We start from the raw sequence: 22,498 nt of genomic DNA, 5'->3' as shown, positions 1-22,498 counted from the left end.
AGATAATGGTATGGAATTGGAAATCATATCAGGTGATCACCAAAGTTATTATTGATGGTGAAAATTCTAGCGATGGAGTATCATTTGTTGAGAGAGGAGAAGTATATTTGGCGTTTTGTTAGCTAGTGGCTCCTTACAATCCGTCTTGAATATTTATCTCGTTCTTTAGTGAAGATCTATGGTGGAGTCGGAGGCTGACACGTTGTTGAATTCTGGCTGTGTATTTCATGAGTTGATTATTTCTCTTATGAAAAAGTTTGAAGGCTGAGTTGAATGGTGAATGGCTGTTATGGACGAATATTGGTGCAATGGTACATGATCATTCCTGGGGACTAATGACCGGCAGAGGAGGAGTAATGATATGACTAGCCAATCAAACAAGGCTACTGTACCTAATTGTTGAACTAAGCCTGCATAAAGCTCGGAGGCGGTAAATCGCATATTTACATTCACCATCACATGCATCCCAAACTACACTTTCTGGGTCTTCTTTCTCCAGCCCCACTAGAACATAATAAGCAGAGTATACATAATTTCTGTCAATGTACACTCTGGAGACAGCAGACCAGAGGGAAGATACCAGGTACAAGAAAGTTGCAGATGCTCTGCAGACATTCCATCACATTGGAGAGCACGTTGAGATTACTCTTGTGAAGGAATAGGTTTTAGAAGAAGAGAAAAGTTGAGTGAGCAAGATTAGAATCGTTACTTTCATCAGTACAAATAATCTATTGTTGTTAATTTAAGTCAAGCACATGGAGTCTATTGCTTTAACTGAATCATGTTGCAGGAGTCGGAATGTGCTGTTGAGAAAATTTGATAAACTATATCATAGCAAAGGAACTAAGAACATTGGTATCAATAAGATATGCAATGAAAGATCTTCAATGCAGCAGAAAAAGTTCCTTGTATATCAGACGTTGTATAAGATGTTTTAAATCTGGTCTCTTAAATACAGTCAACTTTCGTATGGTATGGTGTTGGAAGCCCAGTGAATTCTTGTGTCAATCTTCAAAAAAGGAAAGTAGAGAAAGCCTGTCGATTATGGATTTTTGACATCCGATGCAAAAAATCAAGTCTAATAATATACGAACTTTTTCTTCAATGTTTCCCAGGCTATTCACTTTCTAATTTATGAAACCTAGGAGGAATAAACACATTTTTTTGATTTTATACATGATGACTTCCAAGATATATATCAATATGATCTGCCTACGTCAGTTGCTACAGCTAGTGTTAGTGAATAAATAGGACAAAGATCATGTGAAAGGTGCTGTAACAAAATCTGCAGCAACAAATAGCACCAACTCGAAAGCTATGTTCAAGAAGAACTGAGCAATCTATTATTGTATGTTCTTGGGACTTCCTGAGTGGTCGAATTATATAGTGCAGTATAAAGTTCACCTTAGTGGCTTCTAGAAACTCGCTTATCATCAATAGAACAACAGACTAATAAATAGACAGTACTACTAGCAACTTTTGCTCAAGGAGAATGGCATAGTCCCACATCAGGCCAGCACTTGAAATAATAATTTTTCCCACCACAAAATTTTACAACAATCATACAAAGGGTCCAGAAAGAATTCTGCCCCCTTCTCGAATTTGATAGCACGCTTCGCATGCTGCCCGCACTTTACGTTCATCCTTGAATATCCTTCGATCATCAGCTGGCTCATGATTGATTTACACAAAAATTCGGGCCATCGAACAAGATTCACCCAATTCTAGCAAATTCCAGGCACCGTCTTTAAATTGTTACTGTAAGCGTTCACTTCATCCCCTCATCACAAAGTTCTTCATGACTTCTTCTAACAAATATGCACACAAGCTCGAGGTTTCGACATATACTCGCCATGGTTAAGCGGCTATTCATCGATACTGATGAAGTATGGTCCAAGTTGGGGGCAGATTTCAGAGAACTAAGGACCAAACAATGTAAATCACACGCTGGATCAAGTCCCAATTCCCCCCTACCAGTTTCCACCCCAACTCCAACACCGCCCCCTGATCCAATGGAAAGCGTTGCTTTTTCTTCGATAATCGCATGTACCGATAATACATCTTCAGTCGACCCTTTCGATCTATCAAGGTCCCCCTCTCCACTTTCGTCACTCAGCTCTGTCTCTACCGACATCAGCATGTTCGAAGAACCAGCTGAAATAGAGAGTACGATGGCCCCCAAGGAATTTCTCATGAATCTCTGTACCATCAGATTCAGCAAGACATATTATCTAGACTTCCAAATACCCTGGACGCATCGCGACCCATACTTCGATCTTTCCCAGGATCCAACTTTTTGGCCCGAGTTTTTCTACTACAATTCGAACTATAATCACGCAAATACCTTTGTTCCCTACATTCGATGCTGTCTCCACATGATGCGCGAGAAGACTGGAGATGTGAGCAATTTGCTTGCTGCTCTCGTATTTGCTTGGACATACAATGATGATTCAGGAACCGCCGGCTTTTGGGCAACTCTCTACGAACAGATTATGGCAATGTTGCCTTTCAAGAATGCAGTCGGTCAAGACATTGTTTACCTAGGAAGATTCGAGATGCCGGGCGGTGTAAGCATAGCCTGCTGGAACAAAGCGATGCAGGAATTCTTCGAAGAAAACGGCCATCTAGGCGAGTTTGTGTATTTTGGAGTCAGTGTTAACCATGGGTTTGAATGGGTTCAAAGAGAGCAGGTAGAGGGAGTTTTAAAAGGGGAGCAGATGGAGAATGAATGGGTAGTCGAGTTACCAAGAAACGAATACTATTGTTGAGCAGTTTGGAGGACGATGAGGCTACACTTGGATACGATTAGTGTTCAATGCGGTGGGCTATTCAAGAATCATCGTACACGGAATGAAGAACTTATGATCTGAACACATGGACTAGATCATCTGATTACCATAAGATACTGTAACAGTCTATATCACTTACATGGCCCATGGATGGTGACCCTTGTCCCGTATCTTCATTGTATCGATATAAATGTATTTCTGTGATGCTATACTGAAAAGAGATAAAGGCGAAATTTTAGATTGGTACAGGTAAAAAGTACTAAAGTCTCTTTAAGTACAGGTTGAATGTCACCATGACAAACGGCATACAATGTACGCATCGACAATCAAATTTCAGCGTGGTTCATTTCATTTTCGTAACTTTAACCCTCCTTTAACCTGTCAAATCTTTGCAGAAGGAAAGATATAGAACAAGCAGATCAGAGAAACAGGTTCCCGGTTGTGAATGTTAATACCGATCTAATTCAACGATCAGTTCCGGCTCCAGACACTGGTCTGGTCTCGTTTGGAAAACCAGAGGGAATCGAGCTGGAAAGGTACTGCTAGTCCCTGTATGAAGTGAAGGAATTGGATGTTTTGGTATTTGAAGTACCCTCGCGTGGGCGGAGATTGAATTAGTTGTGTTTGAGTATGTAGTCAAAATTTCCAGTCACAACGATCTTGCTCAATAATGAAATAGAGAGACGATCTGATGTCCAGTTGACCGAGGTCTTCGACCAAATGATAAGTCACCAAATCTCTCCACCTCACTCAAGCTCATGGTACGGGATCCAGAAGGGAGACTTTGATAGCAAATCGGATTACTTGCTTGTCTAGACAACGAGATGAGCATCTAACTAATCCTCCACCGCTTGGTGGAAAGACATTTGAGATTTGTATTGCATGGAAACTATCCAATGACCTACGGCACTTCATGCATATCACTGGCATTCATCTAATATCATAGGTTGTGTTTTGGAAGTCGTCATTCAAGTTCTAGTGAACCGGGTTGTGGTGATATTTGACGTTATATGATGAAGTGCGGTGTATCGGTGAGCTTATCAAAATTTAGCGCCGGGGAATTCGGCCTAGCCCGTCATTGTTTAAACTTACTTATTGTAGACACCGAAACACTTCATAAAGCTCATACTTCGACAGCTCTTTTCTTTTCTTTTCTTTTCTTTGTTATTCCTAGATGTTTTAACTCAATATTCTATGGTGAGTAGTATAGCGACACGGGTAGTCACCATGATTCCTTCAAGGGCATGGAGGACCCCGCACAGCAATCATGAACAGCACACATCTTCCCAGGAAAATGTGTATCAAAGTCACACAACTGGCCGACTTGGTGGAATTATCCACCCAAGCATTTGTCAATCGGCACAGATTCAACCTAGGAAAGTTATGCCGATGGAGTTTCTTTCCGTTGATCTCACCTCCTTCGTGAAATATTTGCCATCGTTATCGTGATTTTCCACGAGGGTGGGCGCAGTTTGAGGTTAAGGCTGATTTCATATGTAAGCTGCAGGGCCTCTCAGGACACATCTGAAAAGGTATTGGATATGTTTGTGTTCAATCCTTGTCGTCATTCCTTCTTATGGGTCTTGGGGCTCAGCTTGGATTTCTTGCAGTGTTCCTGAGCATGTCGAGAGAATAAGCATGCAGTGCAACTTCTACCACTCTTGCTACTAATATTCTGCATGCTCTACCGTTTCGTTTGTCGCAGTATTCAATGAATATTCTCATTCTGCCTCGGGTTCGCCATCGCGATAAGTCATCCTATACTCAATGGATCCCGTTACTGTTCTTGGTGTCGCGGCATCGGCCCTGCAGATTGCTCAATTCATTGGGTCGACGATTCAAGGCCTCCACACTCTGCGGGGAAAGTTTAAAGATGCAGATATAACCATTCGCCTCATAATTAGTAAACTTTCAACAATAAAAGCTGCCGTTTTCCAAATTAGAGACTGGGCGGAATTCAATTCGCATGATTCGCCAAAAGAAAGGCAGTTCATGGATGGACTTCATGTCGCTCTCGATGGATGCCAGGCTGCAATTGATGTACTTTCTGAAGAAGTAAAAGACCTCACAGTGGCTACGAGGGACTCAAATGATGGAATGCCAATTGTACTTGGGGTCAGAGGAAAAGTGGCAGCAGTATGGAACGAGGACACTATGAAGGCTCATGAAGATAGATTACATGGCCAGGTGCAGGCTTTACAACTTCTTCTCATGGCAGGACAATGGTAAGACCCCGATTGTCGAAATTTCAATATTCTAGCCAATATGCTCATGCCAAAAGTCGTGATGCGGTAACTCAAAAGTCTCTATTAGCACTCAAAGAAAACCAAAGATTGATACAAAAAGTTGCCGACGACACAAAATCACTACGTGAGAGTTCCGCCGGATCACAAGTTTCAAGAAGCGCACGCCAGTCTATATTGGGGAGTAGTATTGGCGGAACGGTTTTTGAATTCGATCGCACACTACAGGATTCTCGGCCATACTACAATACAGATCCAGTGAGGGGAGCTCCAGCTCTTGCGCACGCAAAAAATCAGCTTCCAGAAACAAATTATACTGCGACGACCGACGAAGGCTATGAGACAGGAATCACACTGTCTGAGCCACGATCTCCAGTATCATCGAACCATCGCCCCAGCTTGGACAACCGTCCCTACCTTGGTCAAACAAATCTTTTGCCAGAATTCAATAATTTTAACATATATCGTAGCCGCAGCGTTGCGTCGGATTCTGCCAAATCAGAACCTATGGTCAAACGATGGTTGTCCTCATCTTCATCTTCCGGAGAATCATTACCGCAAGAAGATAAAATAGGTGGTTCTCGAAGGAAGAAGTTCTGGCCTAGTCGACTTGGAAAGATTAACACTTTCAGTGCTTCTAGTTTGTTATCAAGCCCCGATCGGGTGAAGTCCGCCAGCCCGAGTTTACCTGCCGTCAATCGATTGAAACGAGGACAAGACACAAACTTCAAACAAAGTATTGATTTTAGCTCTCTAAATGGGCTCCAGACGCCTACTATTGTTCGAGCAGCTCAGGCAGGATCTGGTGTGGAAATTCAGGCTTTGTTGTCGAATGGAGATAATATAGAAGCCTATCATGGTGGTACCAAAAGAACTGCTCTCGCAGTAGCTTCTCATTGCGGCAATAGTGAATCAGTTGATCTTCTTCTTCAATTCAATGCAGATCTGACTACTCGAGATGTCAATCTAGACACCCCATTACATCTAGCAGCATCCCGGGATCACTACTCCACTTTACAATTACTACTCAATGAAGACATTGACATAGAATCGAGAAACAAAGACGGATGGTCTCCTTTGTGGGCAGCTGCACAAAATGGGCACGTCAGATCTGTCGAGCTATTGGCAAAGAAAGGAGCAAAAATCAATTCGAGATCCAAGGATCAATGCACGGCTCTGCATGCAGCAGCGAAGAAGGGAGATAAGCAGATGGTTGAAATTCTACTTCGTAACGGCGCCGACATGGAAGCCAGAGATAATCAATTCATGACTGCATTGCATTATGCTTGTGAGAATGGTCACCAAAATGTGGTTGACTACCTGTTCTAGAAAGGCGCGAGCATTGAAGTCCCGGGCAACAATTCCAAAACCCCACTTCTTTGCGCATCTGCAACAGGTCAATTACAAGTGATAGAATATCTCTCGAAGAGAAAAGTTAATCCGAAGAGCATCGATGAAAAAAGAGCTAATGCGTTACACTATGCTGCTCGTAACGGCTATGTTGAAGTCGTGAACTACCTGCTCGAATGGAAACTTTCAATATATGAAAGTGACATCGATGGCTTGACACCGCTTCATCTTGCTGTCATTGGCCAACATTTTGGCGTTGTTGAGTTGCTACTTCGAAAAAAAGCAGCTTTGGACCGTCGATGCAGAGAAGGCCGAACGCCGCTGCATTATGCCTGTGGGTCCGATAGCCCCGACATTGTCAGTCTACTGCTCAGTGCTGGGGCAAATGCCGAGGAAGAGACTAAGGGCGATAGTCGACGGCCAATCCATATTGCGGCAGCGAAGGGATCGGTGCGTATTGTGGAAATTCTCTATGGTAAAGGAGTTTCGATTGATCAGCGGGACTTTGGTGGTGATCGACCACTTTGCATTGCTTGTCGTCAAGGACATGTCCAAATCGTGGAGAAGTTATTATCGTACAATGAGCCTCTCAGAATGCGTTTCAGAGATCGTCCGAATAAAGACTCGCCTTTGTGTATTGCTGCCAAAGCTGGTCATCTCGATCTTGTTAAACTACTTATGAAGAAGGGTGCATCTGTCAAGGAACGCGACGAGTTTGGTTACATACCTTTAAGATATGCTGCTTATTATGGGCACCCGGAAGTTTTAGAGATACTCATGGATGCAGGCGCAGAACTCTATGATGAAGGCGAAGACTCACATGGCTGGGGATTCTTATTGATGCCTGCAACCATTGGATTCTCTGATAGCGCTGATATATCAGAGGACCGTAAACACCGCGTCCGCAAGCTGCTTGATGATATGGAGAGACGTTATCATGAGCGCGAGGACAGCAAAGACAATGAATATAGATCAAGCACTACAGCTGAGCTCGGTCGTGGGCAGAAGAGTACCGTGTACAGAAGCGATTCATCGATTCCGCGGCAGGAGCTTGGGGGATCTGTATTCAGGGGTCTCAGGCCCATTGAGCTAAGTGGAACTGATATTCGACTTCAAGATACCTCAGAGTTTTCGCTAGGCCCACTTCTCTCTCCACGCCAAGATGATGGAGGCGCCGAAAGAAGCAAATATCAAGTTTCTCCACTTGTGACCGAATCTACCAATACGACTACTCCCAAGCTCGGAACTCTTATTGATAACCCACAAGCTCCCTGGGAAAACTCTTATCCTCCACCCACAGTCTCCAAAGATGTTGCTACGCTCATTGCACAAAGGCAAGAAGAGATACGGCAATTGCAACAATACCTTACACCTCCGCAAAGTACAACCGCGATAGCATTGCCCCTAGAAAGTCCACATCAAATCTTCTATGAAATGTCCGCGGACTGAGATGCATTTGTTGTTTTGATACGATTAACATAGCGCACACACCCGAAAGAAATTAGATATAATACACTTGTTCCAGAAGAGCGTTCTTCGTGGTACGAAACATGATTTCAGTAACTCTATCACATGCTCCCTCCGTTCAAGCATCTCAGACAGACACTGGTCTGACGTAGGTCCCTGCATGGCAAAGTCGCGAGCGGATGTCTTCGAGACCCACCAGGCCGCCTTAGCTAGAAAAGTACAAGGATTACGAGGTGTATGCACGGGTGTCGTGATTTCTTCTAGAATGATTGACCCATAATGCTATGGTGGACCATTGTTATACTAGTCATTTGGAAAGCACGCAGAACCATTTTCAACTCATCCGACATCCCGCAAATTAGCATTACTGACTCGTGATAAATGAAAAAGTATTCGGACCCGACAATATAAAGCAAGCTTTCAATTTGATTATCATACTCTCTGGATTCTCAATCTCACCGGCCGGGCGTCTCCGGCAATACCCCATAGATAGGGCGTTCATTCTACGTCGGCTGAAAGAACATTGCAGAATGAATTTTATATCACCAACATTAATATTACCGACATGAAGAAAAAAAAGAAGTGCCATTAATTTATCGGAAGTTTTGGGTTCAGGGGATTTGGTGTCTGACACATGTTTTTTGCGTTCCATTAGTCTGATTCGTTTACATCTTGGCAGTCCACTGAATGGGTCGTCTGTTCTCAAAATCGCATGATTTATCGTCTCATAATTATTTCGGACATTCTTACAGTGAACAAATTCCATACGATTTTCAGATTATCTGAATCTACTTATGCATGTTTTATTTTGACAATGCTTTGCTTTTGTTGAGCATTCCGTGATGTAATGTTGAAGTATCTGTATGTATGTATGTATGTATGTATGTATGATAGTTTGATGCTAGACAGGGGAATTCGGCAGTGAAGCCGATGCGTATTCAAGCACGTGTTGCATTTACAATGGGTTGATATTTCTTCTCACTACATCTTTGCCCCAGGACTCCTTTACTAAACCTCTGTTTCCCTCTGGTTTCAATCCTTTTGCAAGATTAAATTATACTTCCATCATCAACAATGACCATAACCGAAAACAGCGCCCCGCTTAGAGTCATCATCATCGGTGGTGGACTCAGTGGTTTAACATTAGGACAACTTCTTGCAGATGTGCCGAGTATCAAAGTCACGCTCTATGAGCGTAGCAAAGGTCCGACCGACAGGCTCTCGGGATATCGTGTTATGTTATCTTCATTTGTTCTCCGAAATCTGAAGGGAAAACTGCAGCATGACGTGTGGCAGGAAATTGCGCCGAGTATTGGTATTCAACCTGGAGGGGGTCAGGAGATGAACTTTGTGAAAAGCAATGGCGATCCGATATTCACGTGGCTACCAGAAGAAATACAAGATCAGTTTTCTGTATCGCGCTGGCGCCTTCGGGAAGGACTCTTGCATTGGAGCGAATCTTTTGCGCGTTTCGGGAAGAAGTTCGACAGATATGAGAAATTACCGAATGGTGTAGTACGAGTACATTTCACGGATGGGTCGAGAGACGAATGTGATTTATTAGTTGGCGCAGATGGTATCAATTCCCAAGTCAGAAAGCAAATGTTTCCGCTTTCTAGAATACGGCCCACGGATGTCACAGTCATATATTTCAAAATTCCCTTGACATGGGAAACATTCAAATTAGCAGGCTCGCATAGTGGAGTTATGGTACAGTCTTTCTAAATCTCTGAAAAGTGCCTTCCTGCAGAGGACTGACTCGAATATAGGCCTTTTGTCCTGGCAACCAGAATATCTTGGTGCATTCTTGGCAGAATCCCATGAAGCCCTGGGCAACAGATTATACAGCGGATGAGATCGAACCTTCTGAGTCATTTATCATGTATGGTTATGGCAGCCCAGCGAGTGCTTTTATCAACAAGACAAAACCGCCAGAGGAGTTTACCCCCGTGGAACTCAAGACAGAAATCATTGCTCGTTCCAAAACTGATCGAAATGTACATCCCAACTTTTTACAACTGGCTGAGATGTGCTTGACGAACACGGCGTATCTGCACATGGTGAAGAAGTGTGATTCGGTAAAGCCATGGGACTCAACTAGTGTAACGTTAATCGGGGATGCAGTCTTTAAGTACGTACTTTTTACTTTGAGGCATTAGAAATATCGGTGACATATGACTAATTTTGGATTTAAGCATTATGACAACTTTAGGGAAGGGCGCCAACTGTGCTCTTCTTGACGCTGTCTCTCTCGCCGAAACAATTTCACCTCCAGTGTCTCCACCGTCAACATCACAAGATGAAAATATTCAGCTCACCTCGGAGAGTACTCATAGAGCTAGGCGCAAGCTGGCCAGTACAATGGAGCTTAGGCCAGCACTCAGAGCGTTTGCAGTGGAGAATGTCAAACGTCGCCACAGGGAACGACAAAGAAGTGCATTCCTCCAGAATCTTGTATACTTTGGCGACAACAAATTCAAAGAATACTGTAGAGAACGAGTACTGAAGAATGCTTTGGGGTGGGTTGAAGGAACAAAAGGCAGGAAGAAGGAACTTTATGGCGCGAGAGGTGAGACGAGAGATGTCGGTGGATTGTTATCGCCCAATGAGGTACCGTATCATATAAGTGACGGAAAGCTTGATCGCGCCGACGAGGAATCAATTATGGAAAGGCAAAGCTTTCTAGAAAGAGGCTGGGGGCTTGTAAGAGCCGATGAATTGGATTCGGAATGTGTGAGCGTCGCCTCAACGTCAACGCGTGAGTCAAAGAGCACCAAGGCTTCTTCATCGGCAGTGATTTCGAGGGAGTGTTTGACGGGGAATAACTCCTAGGCTTGGGAGGACTAAAGGATTGTTTTTGGATTATATGCTTGTAGTATACCCAGTTGTGGCAAATTGATGATATGTAAGGATTAGGAAGGATTTTGGGATAGACTTGGGTCGGAAAAGGTCGAGGGAAATCTTGGTTTAGACAATCTTGGACGGCCTTTTTGCATTACATTATTTTCACTCAATTAATATATGTATACTGCATACTCTGAGATAAGAACTGTGATGACAGGTTACATGCAGCTTGTGGTATTGTGAAATCATTTTCCTGTTTTGTATCTCAATTTTCTTTTTTCCTACTTTATCACATTCTCTTATGCAGAAAGCTTACATTCCTGTCAGGTGGCTAATATAAGCGTGTCTAGTTTTACAAGATGGAAACTTCATCATATATACGAGACTGTCGGCGAACGTCCATCCGAGACGGATGTATAAAACCATGGCAGGTATTGAGCTTCCATTATAGGGCTCTTTATATTCTATATCAAGATACATTGGAGTAGAGCTCGAGCGTTCCAAGTCTTTGACCTAGTGGTACAACCTGTGGCATCAATCATCTAACTCCAGTAATTCCACATAGGTATTTACGGTTCTCAACAATGTTTCACATTGATTAATCATGGGCCTTAACTGTCCCGAAAAGGTATTGAATGCGGCCGCATTTTGCAAATCCTCGCGTACGGTGAAGTTGCTGTATGATGGACAATTAGCTTAATCCACAAAAGCGAAGTTGCATCAAGAGGCTCAGACTATTCATATAGGCGAGAGTCATTAAATTCGAAAATCGTAATAGTTCAGTCGACATTAAACTCTAATTCCAGACATTGAGAAGATCGGAATTATCATAGCCAGTCGGTGAAAATCTCCAGAATTCGTCTCACAATCCTTCGTGTTCAGCCAAGAGTATCTGTCACGTTTGCACTTTTACAGGGAAAAAGCATACGCTTCCCAAAAATGTCGCCCCCCTCGACTCCAATCTCTTCATCCCCTCGATCACCCCACTCTCCACCAAGTGCGCCTCGTCCGAACAAATTTCGAGATGCCTTACAATCTTCTGTCGAAACGGAACAAAATATCAGAGCGTCTATTGATCATTATCGTGGTAGTATCATTACCCTCGTTGCGCAAGACTTTAAGAAGAAGATTGGAAAGAAGCTCAACGTGAAACAGAAATCCCAAACTGCAGGTTCGGCAGATAGCCAAACATCGGTCAATGTCCCTCCAGCTACTGCGAAACCTAGAGATCGATGTGAGACGTCGGCTGCGGGTAGGAGGCAGGTGGTCTATGGATCGGTGGAGGGGCATGCGGCGAATGATGGGTTTGTTAGGAGAAGTGAGGCTGAGAGGGAAGCGGAGAGGAAGTTTTGGTCTTGATTTGTGTTGCTGATGTTGATTACTACTCTGCTGATCTATTGCAGACAGCTTGAGTACTTATATCTAAATAGCGAGGAGGGCATGGCAGATGATTGGGCATCTCTTCTCGGAGAATATTCACTGGGAACATTGGCTTATTCGATGGCGGGAAACTAGGAACTAGGAAAGGCGAGCATCTTGTCAGGTACTACATTTATCCTAAACTCCTTTTATTCAATTAGAAGCTGATAAATTCACATATGAGATATAAATCACTTGTAGGGTTCATCCGAGATATTGCGATGTTCTCTTCACTTTTGAGCTGCATATTGATGCGCTCCAACATAAATTGGGGAGGTGTACCATGTCCTAACTACGACAAGAGTAGAAAAATTGGACCTGAGCTGGGTTCATCTTGTACTTATCATGGTTTTATGGTACTATGGGCATTTCACATGGGATTATCATAGTTTGTCGATAATCTTGATGGCGTTGATTAGAGAAAAATTTCATGTAGGCTGATTTTTCGAGAACTGAGCTAATCATGGTCTGGCATCTACTACACTCGACGGTCCCTATCCTGTGTTAGCTACGTGAGCAAAAGCTGCAGAATCTCACACGTATTGCTACATCTACATGTAGTGTTAACAAATACATCTTCTCAACCAGGACTACTGCGGAACTCTTCTACATTTTGATTGTGACAGACTGTGAATTATGATAACGAAAACAGAAACTTTTCTGTATAAAGTCGTCTCAGTGACACCTTATTTTGATAGCTTGGTATGCGGTCTCCAACGTGGATTTTCTACGGCTAATGCTATACTCAAGATGTTGAATCTATATCGGTACAACAAGAATGGTGTACGGCTGGTTCTCATGGATGATAGGATCATCTTTCCATGATAAACAAAATATGGTTGCATATTTGACAGTACAGACAGTAGGTACGGGCATTACGGTGAAACTAAAATCTCTGTATGCAAGACTGGACGTAGAAGGGAGATAAAAGGGAACTTTTTACTCGTCTACAATTTTAGAAAAACATCAACATTGACACGAATATTGAGACTTGAAGACTTCAAATACTTGAACTCCGGCCGAGCAAATCTTTTAAGAGATCTCTTTCATAATTGACTTTTATTTCCAGCTTCTTGTATCTCCACGATGTCTTCTTTATCTAAAATGGCATCCAAAATGACACTCAGAGACCTATTCAACACTTCGAAGAGCACTTCCTCCTCCAAGAAGACTCCTCGTGCACAGCGCCCCAGCAGGTTCAATGAACATCTCGAAGATAAGAACCGAAATGCTGAGGATAGACTCTATTTCACAGAGATAATGGAACGCGACGAGTTGGTCGAGGGTGCTTTTGAACAATACAAGAAGAAGTATCCTAGGCAATGGAACAAGCTTAGATGGGAGGCGAGCCATAAAGAACACAATGAGATATACGATGGACCTTCCGAAGGCGACGCCGAGTCTGTTCATATCGAATGGAGTGAAGATGCGATAAAAGAACCCACTGAAAATAAATTCGGAGGTCCCAAACGTCCTATCTCTCCAGTCAAGAAAGTTTCCCAAGACAAGGTAGCAAAGGGGATTGAGGTTGCAAAGAAAGCTTTGTGTTTTGGTTCGCTCACTCCTGAGAAGTGAGATTCTGTTCAGTCCGACCGAAGGACTGGGGCTTAGGAGATGTACCTCTCGGGGGAGTAGACATCCTGGTTAGCGGTACATAGGAAGGGTGAAGAGAATTATTTATGCATCGAATTTTGTGATATCAAGTGATCGAGTTGAAAATCATGCGCAAAAGGTCCGCCTATACATCTATGTGGGAGAGTTCTCGAAGGGAGTTTGATTGGCAGATTTAGCGAATGACCAGATTTTTTGGGGGGTGGAGGGATGGTTTGACAGCATAATGGAATTTCTATTCATTGATTTCATGATGGTCAGGATACTTGAGTGATTCAACTTTTAAGCTAGGAATATGATTTTTATTATCTTTGAGATACATGGTGAATTTGTGGTGAAATTCTGGTTATCCAGTTTTAAATTACAGGTCTTGTTGCAAGTGAAAATCGAAATTCAGGTGCCAGCTACTAACATTTCTCGGTAGCTATCATATCTCCATCATTAGTCAAATTCAGATGCGAAGGTTTTCAATTCAGCCACGAGTACATAAAACAAAACGACTTGAGGGTGCTTATAACAAGCTTACTTCTTTCCTTCGCATTTTATGAATCCGCGTATGCGGATATCTGCCTGTGTATGGATTCGGCTAATAACTGAGCGTTGTTGGCTACTCCAGATCTTCAGGTTTCTAGTACGGCCTTGAATTTGTACAGTTACATTCTTTTTCCGCACATCACTGGATCAGGCTGCCACGAGCTTAATAATGTTTTACGACACAGCCGGATGAATTACCAAGGCTCGTATCTCAAGTAACCATGTAATATTACGGCTGTTGTCATTGTAATACGTCTCTCTCGAGTAAACAGCTACTTAAGTAGCCGTATATGCTTTGATTCAGATTCAAATGCAGCGCATTCTTTTGTAAATAAAATCATCCAGCCAACCACTCAAAATTCACATTCTTGGTCCATCACTTTGAAAATCAATATTCAGAGAAGTCATCTCAGAACCATTGCAGCGACTGATCTCTGATTTCAATCACATTCTAAGAACATACGAAACCACTATCAGAATGTCTGACTATCCTAAATTTGACGCTTCTCGTAGAGTCTGTTTCGATACCAGTGTCGCCAAGTCTCCTTGCAATGGACCTACCGTTACCCGCAATCTAGTAAATGACGAGTATCACCTTCGAATGGGTTTTTCCGAAAAGAAGATGTCGATCAGATCGAGTCTGATACCACAAAGCGAATTGGAGATGTCAGATCAAGAGCGTTGTGAAACAAAACGTGTTATCCGATTCGAACCCGAGACAAAGGCTGTTCGTCAAGATCATCATATGAACGAAGAATACTACCATCGCATGGTAGCTATCGAAGCCAAAATCCGTCAAGATGCGGATGAGAAACCACAAGATACACAAAATCATATTAGATTCGCCGACGCTCTCAATACTTCTCCCCGTGAAAGCGCTGAGGTTACTCGCGAATCTAAGACAAAAGAGAACTATCGTATGGTCGCACTTGAATCGAAGATGTGGAAAGAGGCAAATGTTGAGGAACAGGCTGGAGCAGAAGTGACAAAAGTCCCCCATGATATGCAACGCCGGGTTGAATTCCAAGACAGCGTTTTGATTTCATCACGCAACAGCATCAAGACTCAAAAGAATAATGCCAAGAACCAAGTCTACGATCGGATGGCGAAGCTGGAAACCAAAATCTGGATCAAAGGGGGTGAGAATGATGATGGGGATGCGGATGATAAAAGTGATAACGAAATGTCATCCATTGAAGTCAACCATTTTCAAACTCGAAGTGGGGAGACGAGAATTTAGAGTAAGAGTGCCTGTGCTATATCCTCCACTAGCACTGGGGCTCGACCTGGGCCAAGCTATGGCCGCGGACGAGACAATGGGTATAGTAGAGAAGCACACCAACTTGTGATTTTGAGCCAGCCTGAACAAGGAGACCCGGTTGCGTTCTGGTGAACCAATCAAACTGTCAGAATATGGGGATCCGGGCCATAATGATTAACTGAATGAAAGATTAAGCTGGCGATTTGATATTCTTGCGACATCCAACTTTTACTTCTTCTGAAACATAGATTGGATAATGAAATGCATATTTCTGAGTATATGATGACTTTATGTGCGAACAATTTGACTTGAGCTCAAGCAATATGATTGCGTATAACAGACATCTTTTTTTTCTCAGCTTGAAGCCTTTGAAGTGTGAATTGATTTGTGGTATATGATCAACTATATATGATTTACAATTTCATTTAACCTACCGAGTATATTGATCTATAGTTGTTCCAACGTCAAACGCGGCTTCGAGGGTCTTGTCATGCGTAGGAAACCAAAAAAGAAATGGAGCAAGCTAGATTGTATGAGATGATATTGGCTTGTGACAACTGGCAGATAGATAATTTATGATGACATATAATTGCATGATGAAAATGAAGAAAGTGTGTGCAATCATCACAGGTCTATAAGAGCTGATCTATGACGCTAATCACGTCTCAGATCTTCCTTAAAATTTTATTTAATTCCATTCTATGGTCTCAAGCTCCTACTTTCATGGGTATAGAAAGCCTAGCTTTTGATTTCCCATGTGAATTACGCTGGAGATCCAAATTGTTATGTGCAAGATAGTCATGTATTACGGCATTGATAGGAAAGTCTCACTCGACCTCATGTTGACACGATGTCCTTTTCATTTGAAATGGCAAGTGGCCGGTAGCGCCATAAACTACAAGTTAAAATCGACCGCTAGAACGGTGAGGTCATTCAAGAGGATTATGATGCACCTTTAGTAATAGTATCGGGGGAAAATTAGCTAGCTACTCGTCTATTCATCTCATTGCGATGCCATTGAACCTCTCTTGAAACACGGATTTCAGTCCTTACAAAATGCAACTCGAATATAATTGCTAGTTTCCATTGTGAGAAGAACCCCAAGAATTGAAAAGAATGGTTATCGCAATCACTATGGGGAGGATAAAATGCCCTTTTTGCGCCTTCAAAATTAGGCTCATCACGCCGCGATCACACCTCCGAGAAGACAAGGTATCAAAACATTTTGCTTCCTCAGGTGATAAATAAATGAGCCCTACAAACGAGAATTACTGTAGTTTCATGATGAGATTAGCGCTGATGAAACCCCAGGAAGGTCACCCCATAGCAACTAAGAGGCTTGGCACTAAAGTGGGGATCAGCGCACATAAGAAATGAGACGATATAACTTCCTTCGTATAGAATAGCTGGTATGGAAATGAAGCAGGCTGCTCCTTCAAAGAAGCTTGGTCGCAAAGCAATTGGCTTATCACATGATAGTCCAAAAGTCAGCGTGGTCAACGTTGTTGTGTTGCATTAGTTGATATTTTATAGGTAAACGAATCTCTCGATGAGTCTTCTGGCCAATGAGGGCTCAGTTGCTTATGTTGACTAGCCTTACGAATCTTTAAACTATTGCACTAATATAAACCCAAAGTTTCCTGATGAAGCTCCTCCTTTTCTTTGAGGTCCCCTTCCTTTTTGAAGTTGAGACTTTAACATTATTCGAGAGTTCCTTTGTTATGTCTAAAACAATGTCAGTAGAACAATAATTGAATTCCTGATAGACACAGAACAGGGACTGAATAAAGGTAAAACAAAGAAGACACTCGACTATAAGAAGCTGTCCTCAAAGCCTTTGTAAACTCCTTTATTCCCTATTCTTTTGCATTTGCAGTAATAAGCCATCAAAGAACTCTTCACTCTAACTAGATCCCAACCTATCTAGTTCCAGTCAAAGTATCCTAACCAGTAAGTTCTTTGTTCCTTTCCCAAAATGGACAAGATTAACACACCCGCTCGCCTCGCAGCGACAAACGACTACCCCGAAATGTTTCAAATTCTCTCCCCAGAAAAATACCTCGAGCGCGGTACCGCAGTTTTTAACGCTATACAAACAGCAATCAACGCCAACCCAGTCGTAGACGTTTCATATCCAGATTGGAATATCCGCTACGTAAATATCCATAGGTTTCACAATCAAGTGCTTCCATATCTCGCCGGATTCAACCTAGTTTTCTCAGATCCACAGTTGCAGATTGAAAGCGCAGGTGCCCATTGGTCCTCCTACACGTTCTTTTCTAGAGCAGCTATCGATGCTGCAGATGATCCGAATGATTTGATAGATTATGATAGTGTTGCACAAATGTTCGTTTCTCCGAAAACTGGAACTGCCATCATGTCATTCTCAAATGCAGCGGCTGATACTGACATCCCCGACGTCGATACACCGCGTTTGTATAACAGCGAACTCCTCTATCAAGGATGGCGCGATGCATGCAATGCGCAGTTGGCAAATGGTACCATGAATGAATCGCAACTCCGAAAACTCAAGTATATCATCTGCGGTCCCATTGTCAATCTTGGAACTCTTTGGACAATCCGCGATGTGCTTACCTCCCAGGAGGTTCCCGAATTTGCAGCAGGTCAGAAATCCAGGTTCACGGTTGATTCCTCGATGAGTCTCGAGCTCAAGATGTTGATAGGCACTGCTAATGGCAGAGCATTTGGCAGACTATGCGCGGACCATGCTGCGACATTGGGTAAGAAACAAATCGAGAAGATTCACATCTTCTATCCGTTTGAAGAAGCCAACGAAGGCACACTCGTGTTTGAACTGAATGAAGACTCTCCAGTCGAAATTCAGAGAAGACCAACCGCCCGTGAGAGAATCATCGCATTGGCTAAATCAAACACCACGGCAGCCACACCTCTTGCAAAAGCAGGTACAACCAAAGTCGGCCGAAAAGTCAGTGAAAGAGTGAAAGGCTTGATGAAGAAGTTCGAGAACTAAACTTCAAGAGACGAGACAAGAAAGCGCTGGCGCTAAGTTATCTCCAATTTCCTTTCTTTTTTCTACCTCCCTTAAGTACTAACAATCAATATATATCTTGATCGAAAGCACTGGTGCTCATCAAGCAATTAGAATTAGACATATTTGGAATTGAACCTCATTCTCATTGGCACATAACAAAATAATAAAATAAAAACAGAATATCTAGAAGAAAATTTGATAAGTGGTGACGATAAGAATGTGAAAACAAAACAAATGCAAAGAGGCAAGGCGGAAGCTGACCATGGGTATAAAGACTTCCAAACAATTATCAATCAAACTCCCCGATGGGGGATGACATTGATACCTTATGACCTCCTCCGTTTAACGTCTACAAAAAGCAAGTGACAAATTCGACCTGTTGGAAAGGAAACAAGTATTCTCCACCCGAAGTATATAAATTCCTCTCATGCTTTGCATCCAAGGAAAGTTGTTTTGCAAAGTGTGTAGTTCTGTTTCCTGCTAAGTGTTGAATTAATGAATTCACCAGCTAGTTAGCTAGCGTATCATCGGGCCGCTGATAAATCTACACCTCACTGATTATCAGATCGATTTTCGATCATTTTTACAACCGAATTGATAACATCTAATAGTACAATTCTTTATAGCCAGATTTATATTCTCAAATGATTGAATTTAAGCGTTATTATACCTAGTGACAGTGACATCTTCCATTTCACAAGATATTCAAGTACTCAGGATGAAATTGCTTCTAAACATTGGGAATTGTAATTGGCGCGGAGGCTCAGTTGGCTACACCACATAGTTTCAGAGGCTAGGAGGCTGATAGTTAGCTACTAAACATATGGTGATTTCTGTTTCCTTCGCATAATAACATATTCAGGCGGGGGGGGGGGGAGGGGGGAGGGAAGAATTGAATCGTTTCCATCTCAAAAGTCTGACTTTAATTTGTACGAAGACACCCGAGGCTGGAATAGCCGACCATTTGCTACGTGAGACTACCTAAGCGTCGTATAGTTAAAAGTAGTTCAATTTCCAGTCTCTCATTTGTTTATCTTTTTAGTACGGCATCATAAAATCGAAGAATAAAGAGAAGCTTTGAGAACTCTTCAATGCTTGTTCGGTTCCTTCGTGACCCTAGAAATCTTGCCGTATCGATTGTGGCCGTAGTATCAGAGAGAATCATATAAATTGACTTGAGTTTGAGCTCACAACATATTACACCAGAACCATCACAACTCATTAGTTTCTTAAAGCCGAGTTTCAATTCTTCACTTTCTTCTCCAGTAAAATCTGATCAACAACTGTATTACTTCTAAAACTTTCAATTACAATTTTTTCGAAATGGCAGACAGCAATATGCCCAGTGATAAGACGGAGCCGGCGGCATCACATTATTTAGAAAACGACAAGAACAGCGGCTCAGATGTGTCTAATGTAGCTCAGAAATCACCGCAGACCCCTCAGTCTGGCCCCAGCGAAACGGCAAAGCCAGCGGAAAATCGGCTAGCAGAGGAGATTTCACATCGTAAGCCATACCAAAAGCACAGGAATACACTTAGCATTGTCTAATCTAACACAATCAATGCAGATAGAAATGCCCTTTACTACGGACCCCCTGATCCAGATGCACGATTCTGGGGTATAATTGCCACCTCCCGTCGCAATCGCTCTGTTAACAGAGTAAGCCAAAAACTTCAATGGTCCAAATTCGCGAGGAATCAAAAGGCTAAATTAGAGAACTTATTTGCAGACAACCAAATAAGAGAGCCCAAAGTATTGAGCGATGTGAGCTCGCGAGATGAAGTCGGTAAGGTTAGCTTTGAAGCCGAGCCGGTACATCTTCCAGAGTCTGACATCACACCAACTCCTTCTCGTCACAATACGGTCACAATTGTGGAGGTGTACGAGCTTTTATTTGTCAGCTGTGCGAAGCTTCTTGCAAGATTTCGTGGAACACACACAAAGAAGAGACCTATTTAATTCAGTTAGTGACTGCTGTCTTACAGAATGGAGGGAAGTCATCTCGTGGTGGGGATAGCTACAGATATTTTTCCAATGAGGGGCTTACATGGGGGATTGGAATATCTGTGGACATCAAATCCGTATGCAGCACATATTTATAGTCTCTTTACATTTCAATTCCCTGTGTCTAAGATATCAATGATCATATAAGTTATGCCCCTTTTCAATCCAATTCAACATGAAGATCCTTCATAGCCTTTGTTATGCTGAGTGTAATAATACCTGTGATTACATAAAATTCATTTTTCGTGTTATAACGGTAGCCTTAAACTCAATCCGATGCCAAATTCAGAAAACATGTATGTAAACTACTGGTAGGTCAAGAGAAATGGATTAGTAAACGCCTGCTCCAATTGGTATTTGACCTATGTTTATGTCCATTTGACAATCTTGTAGCCTGCCTATCCATCATGACAGTCAATATTTGAGAATTCTTGTGGAGACTCATAGTCACTATGAAATTTCTAGAGAGATTGTATCAATACCCGAGACTCAATAAGATGGCATTCATAACATGACTTCGCCTACAGTCCTCGTTGGAAAGATAGAGACATAGATGGATGATACCTGGAGAGATGGGGATGAGTAGCATTCTTATCGGCTGTCAGGATACCATTTTGAACAGGAATCGTTCTCAAAGTATCTATGGCTCTGTTCGATGCAGAAAGATGATTCGAGAGTGCTTTTTTTGAATGATTCATTGGTATAACAGTGACGAAATAGAAATGCACTACAATTGTAACCACATCTATGGACTATGCATGTGAAGATAGCGAGTAACAGGGGCCTTTCTAACATAACTAGTTCACTCTGATAGAACAATTTGCATTGTAAAAGGGCAGATGCCAGGTCTCGTATCCTTGGAGGGCGCAGATCTCTATACACATAATATCAATCAACCGGTATCCTTCTAACAATATTCTATTGTGAAATTTCTGTTCATCTAATCTCACTACTCAGTTTCTACTTGAGATAACTCAAATTGGAGGTGACCATATAACATTTAAACCCCCTGTTGAAATCAGTCTGCTCTCCGCCTCAAAGCTTGAGCCGTGTTGTACCATCTGCCCATATTTTTGCAAAGCACATAACTTCCATATGGAAAAACCGTAATATATATAAATCGAAGACTATTAACAAACATGAGATGACATGATCATCACTACGATGTTCTGATCTTGTTCGATCGCGTTCGTGAACTCGCGCACATAACCGTGACCGCATTGGCAGACACCAGGTAGATATATAACGATGAGAAACTCCCTCCTCCTATCTGTTTTCATTACAAAACTTTCATATGTACATTTTTCCGCTGATGAACTATCATCGATTAAGCATCATTGAAATCACCACTTGATAACCTCTCCACATTTCAAAGAATCTCTTCAAAACCTCATCAAGAAAATATTAGCAATCATGAAGACACAGAGTTTCTCCACCCCAAGTCCTGTTACTTCTCCAGAGATCGCTCAGCGCAGGGAAATTTCGCAAAATGGCCCACCAAAGACCCCTCCGAATACACGCATGCTATCTCCACCGGGAGCTCCACGTCAATCCCGATTCGTTCGTCCAGAAGTAACTCCGCAATCAAACGGAGCATTTAGAAGTCCGTACAACTTTAGAGATAGATCGAATTGTAGAAGTCATAGTCCAACACCATGACGGAGGCAGAATAGTAGAGATGCCCGCTCTCGTTCACCTCCAAGAGATCATGCGCCTGGATACCGGGACCGATCCCTAGTAAATGACCGTCTGTTTGGCGGACGAGCGACTCAAGAATCATTTTTGGGTCCTTTCTTGGTCGAATCCATTGAACAAGACACAGTCATAGATAACGCACAGCCTCCCAGCTCATACGGTATGAAAGAGCGATTTCGGAGTATGCTGTCCCTCGCAGAAATTGAGCGTAAGGAGCGAGCTTCTAGAAATAAATCGTTCAGACTCCCGAGCGACGAGACTACTC

The 22,498-nt window shown here is 42.5% G+C and overlaps 9 protein-coding genes across 9 annotated transcripts; all 9 read left to right on the top strand.

The window, feature by feature from the left end:
* Window positions 1–1,853: 1,853 nt before the first annotated feature.
* On the top strand, window positions 1,854–2,768 carry EAF01_011293 (uncharacterized protein; the record flags this gene model as incomplete). Its single annotated transcript, XM_038919550.1, has 1 exon — window positions 1,854–2,768. One exon carries the CDS (start codon window positions 1,854–1,856, stop codon window positions 2,766–2,768), a length of 915 nt encoding a protein of 304 aa, XP_038765064.1.
* Window positions 2,769–4,556: 1,788 nt separating this feature from the next.
* EAF01_011292 (uncharacterized protein) lies at window positions 4,557–7,831 on the top strand (the record flags this gene model as incomplete). The annotated part of the gene is made up of 3 exons (XM_038919549.1): window positions 4,557–5,014; window positions 5,071–6,320; window positions 6,429–7,831. 3 exons carry the CDS (start codon window positions 4,557–4,559, stop codon window positions 7,829–7,831), a joined length of 3,111 nt encoding a protein of 1,036 aa, XP_038765063.1.
* An 878-nt stretch (window positions 7,832–8,709) lies between these two features.
* On the top strand, window positions 8,710–10,884 carry EAF01_011291 (uncharacterized protein). The gene is made up of 3 exons (XM_038919548.1): window positions 8,710–9,559; window positions 9,619–9,980; window positions 10,045–10,884. The coding sequence occupies exons 1-3, from the start codon at window positions 8,924–8,926 to the stop codon at window positions 10,679–10,681; spliced, it is 1,635 nt and encodes a 544-aa protein (XP_038765062.1). The 5' UTR covers window positions 8,710–8,923; the 3' UTR covers window positions 10,682–10,884.
* Window positions 10,885–11,632: 748 nt separating this feature from the next.
* EAF01_011290 (uncharacterized protein) lies at window positions 11,633–12,052 on the top strand (the record flags this gene model as incomplete). The annotated part of the gene is made up of 1 exon (XM_038919547.1): window positions 11,633–12,052. The coding sequence occupies one exon, from the start codon at window positions 11,633–11,635 to the stop codon at window positions 12,050–12,052; it is 420 nt and encodes a 139-aa protein (XP_038765061.1).
* A 1,146-nt stretch (window positions 12,053–13,198) lies between these two features.
* Window positions 13,199–13,687, top strand: EAF01_011289 (uncharacterized protein; the record flags this gene model as incomplete). The annotated part of the gene is made up of 1 exon (XM_038919546.1): window positions 13,199–13,687. The coding sequence occupies one exon, from the start codon at window positions 13,199–13,201 to the stop codon at window positions 13,685–13,687; it is 489 nt and encodes a 162-aa protein (XP_038765060.1).
* A 1,048-nt stretch (window positions 13,688–14,735) lies between these two features.
* Window positions 14,736–15,497, top strand: EAF01_011288 (uncharacterized protein; the record flags this gene model as incomplete). The annotated part of the gene is made up of 1 exon (XM_038919545.1): window positions 14,736–15,497. One exon carries the CDS (start codon window positions 14,736–14,738, stop codon window positions 15,495–15,497), a length of 762 nt encoding a protein of 253 aa, XP_038765059.1.
* Window positions 15,498–17,493: 1,996 nt separating this feature from the next.
* On the top strand, window positions 17,494–18,510 carry EAF01_011287 (uncharacterized protein; the record flags this gene model as incomplete). The annotated part of the gene is made up of 1 exon (XM_038919544.1): window positions 17,494–18,510. The coding sequence occupies one exon, from the start codon at window positions 17,494–17,496 to the stop codon at window positions 18,508–18,510; it is 1,017 nt and encodes a 338-aa protein (XP_038765058.1).
* Window positions 18,511–19,854: 1,344 nt separating this feature from the next.
* On the top strand, window positions 19,855–20,493 carry EAF01_011286 (uncharacterized protein; the record flags this gene model as incomplete). The annotated part of the gene is made up of 2 exons (XM_038919543.1): window positions 19,855–20,038; window positions 20,102–20,493. The coding sequence occupies 2 exons, from the start codon at window positions 19,855–19,857 to the stop codon at window positions 20,491–20,493; spliced, it is 576 nt and encodes a 191-aa protein (XP_038765057.1).
* Window positions 20,494–21,951: 1,458 nt separating this feature from the next.
* Window positions 21,952–22,445, top strand: EAF01_011285 (uncharacterized protein; the record flags this gene model as incomplete). Its single annotated transcript, XM_038919542.1, has 3 exons — window positions 21,952–22,145; window positions 22,203–22,393; window positions 22,441–22,445. 3 exons carry the CDS (start codon window positions 21,952–21,954, stop codon window positions 22,443–22,445), a joined length of 390 nt encoding a protein of 129 aa, XP_038765056.1.
* Between the last annotated feature and the right edge of the window lie 53 nt (window positions 22,446–22,498).

This window comes from Botrytis porri (genome assembly GCF_014898465.1).
Source record: "Botrytis porri strain MUCL 3234 chromosome Unknown BPOR_020, whole genome shotgun sequence".
NCBI lineage: Eukaryota > Fungi > Ascomycota > Leotiomycetes > Helotiales > Sclerotiniaceae > Botrytis > Botrytis porri.
The sequence above is the reverse complement of the archived record's forward strand: the minus strand, read 5'-3'. Positions and strand labels throughout refer to the sequence as shown.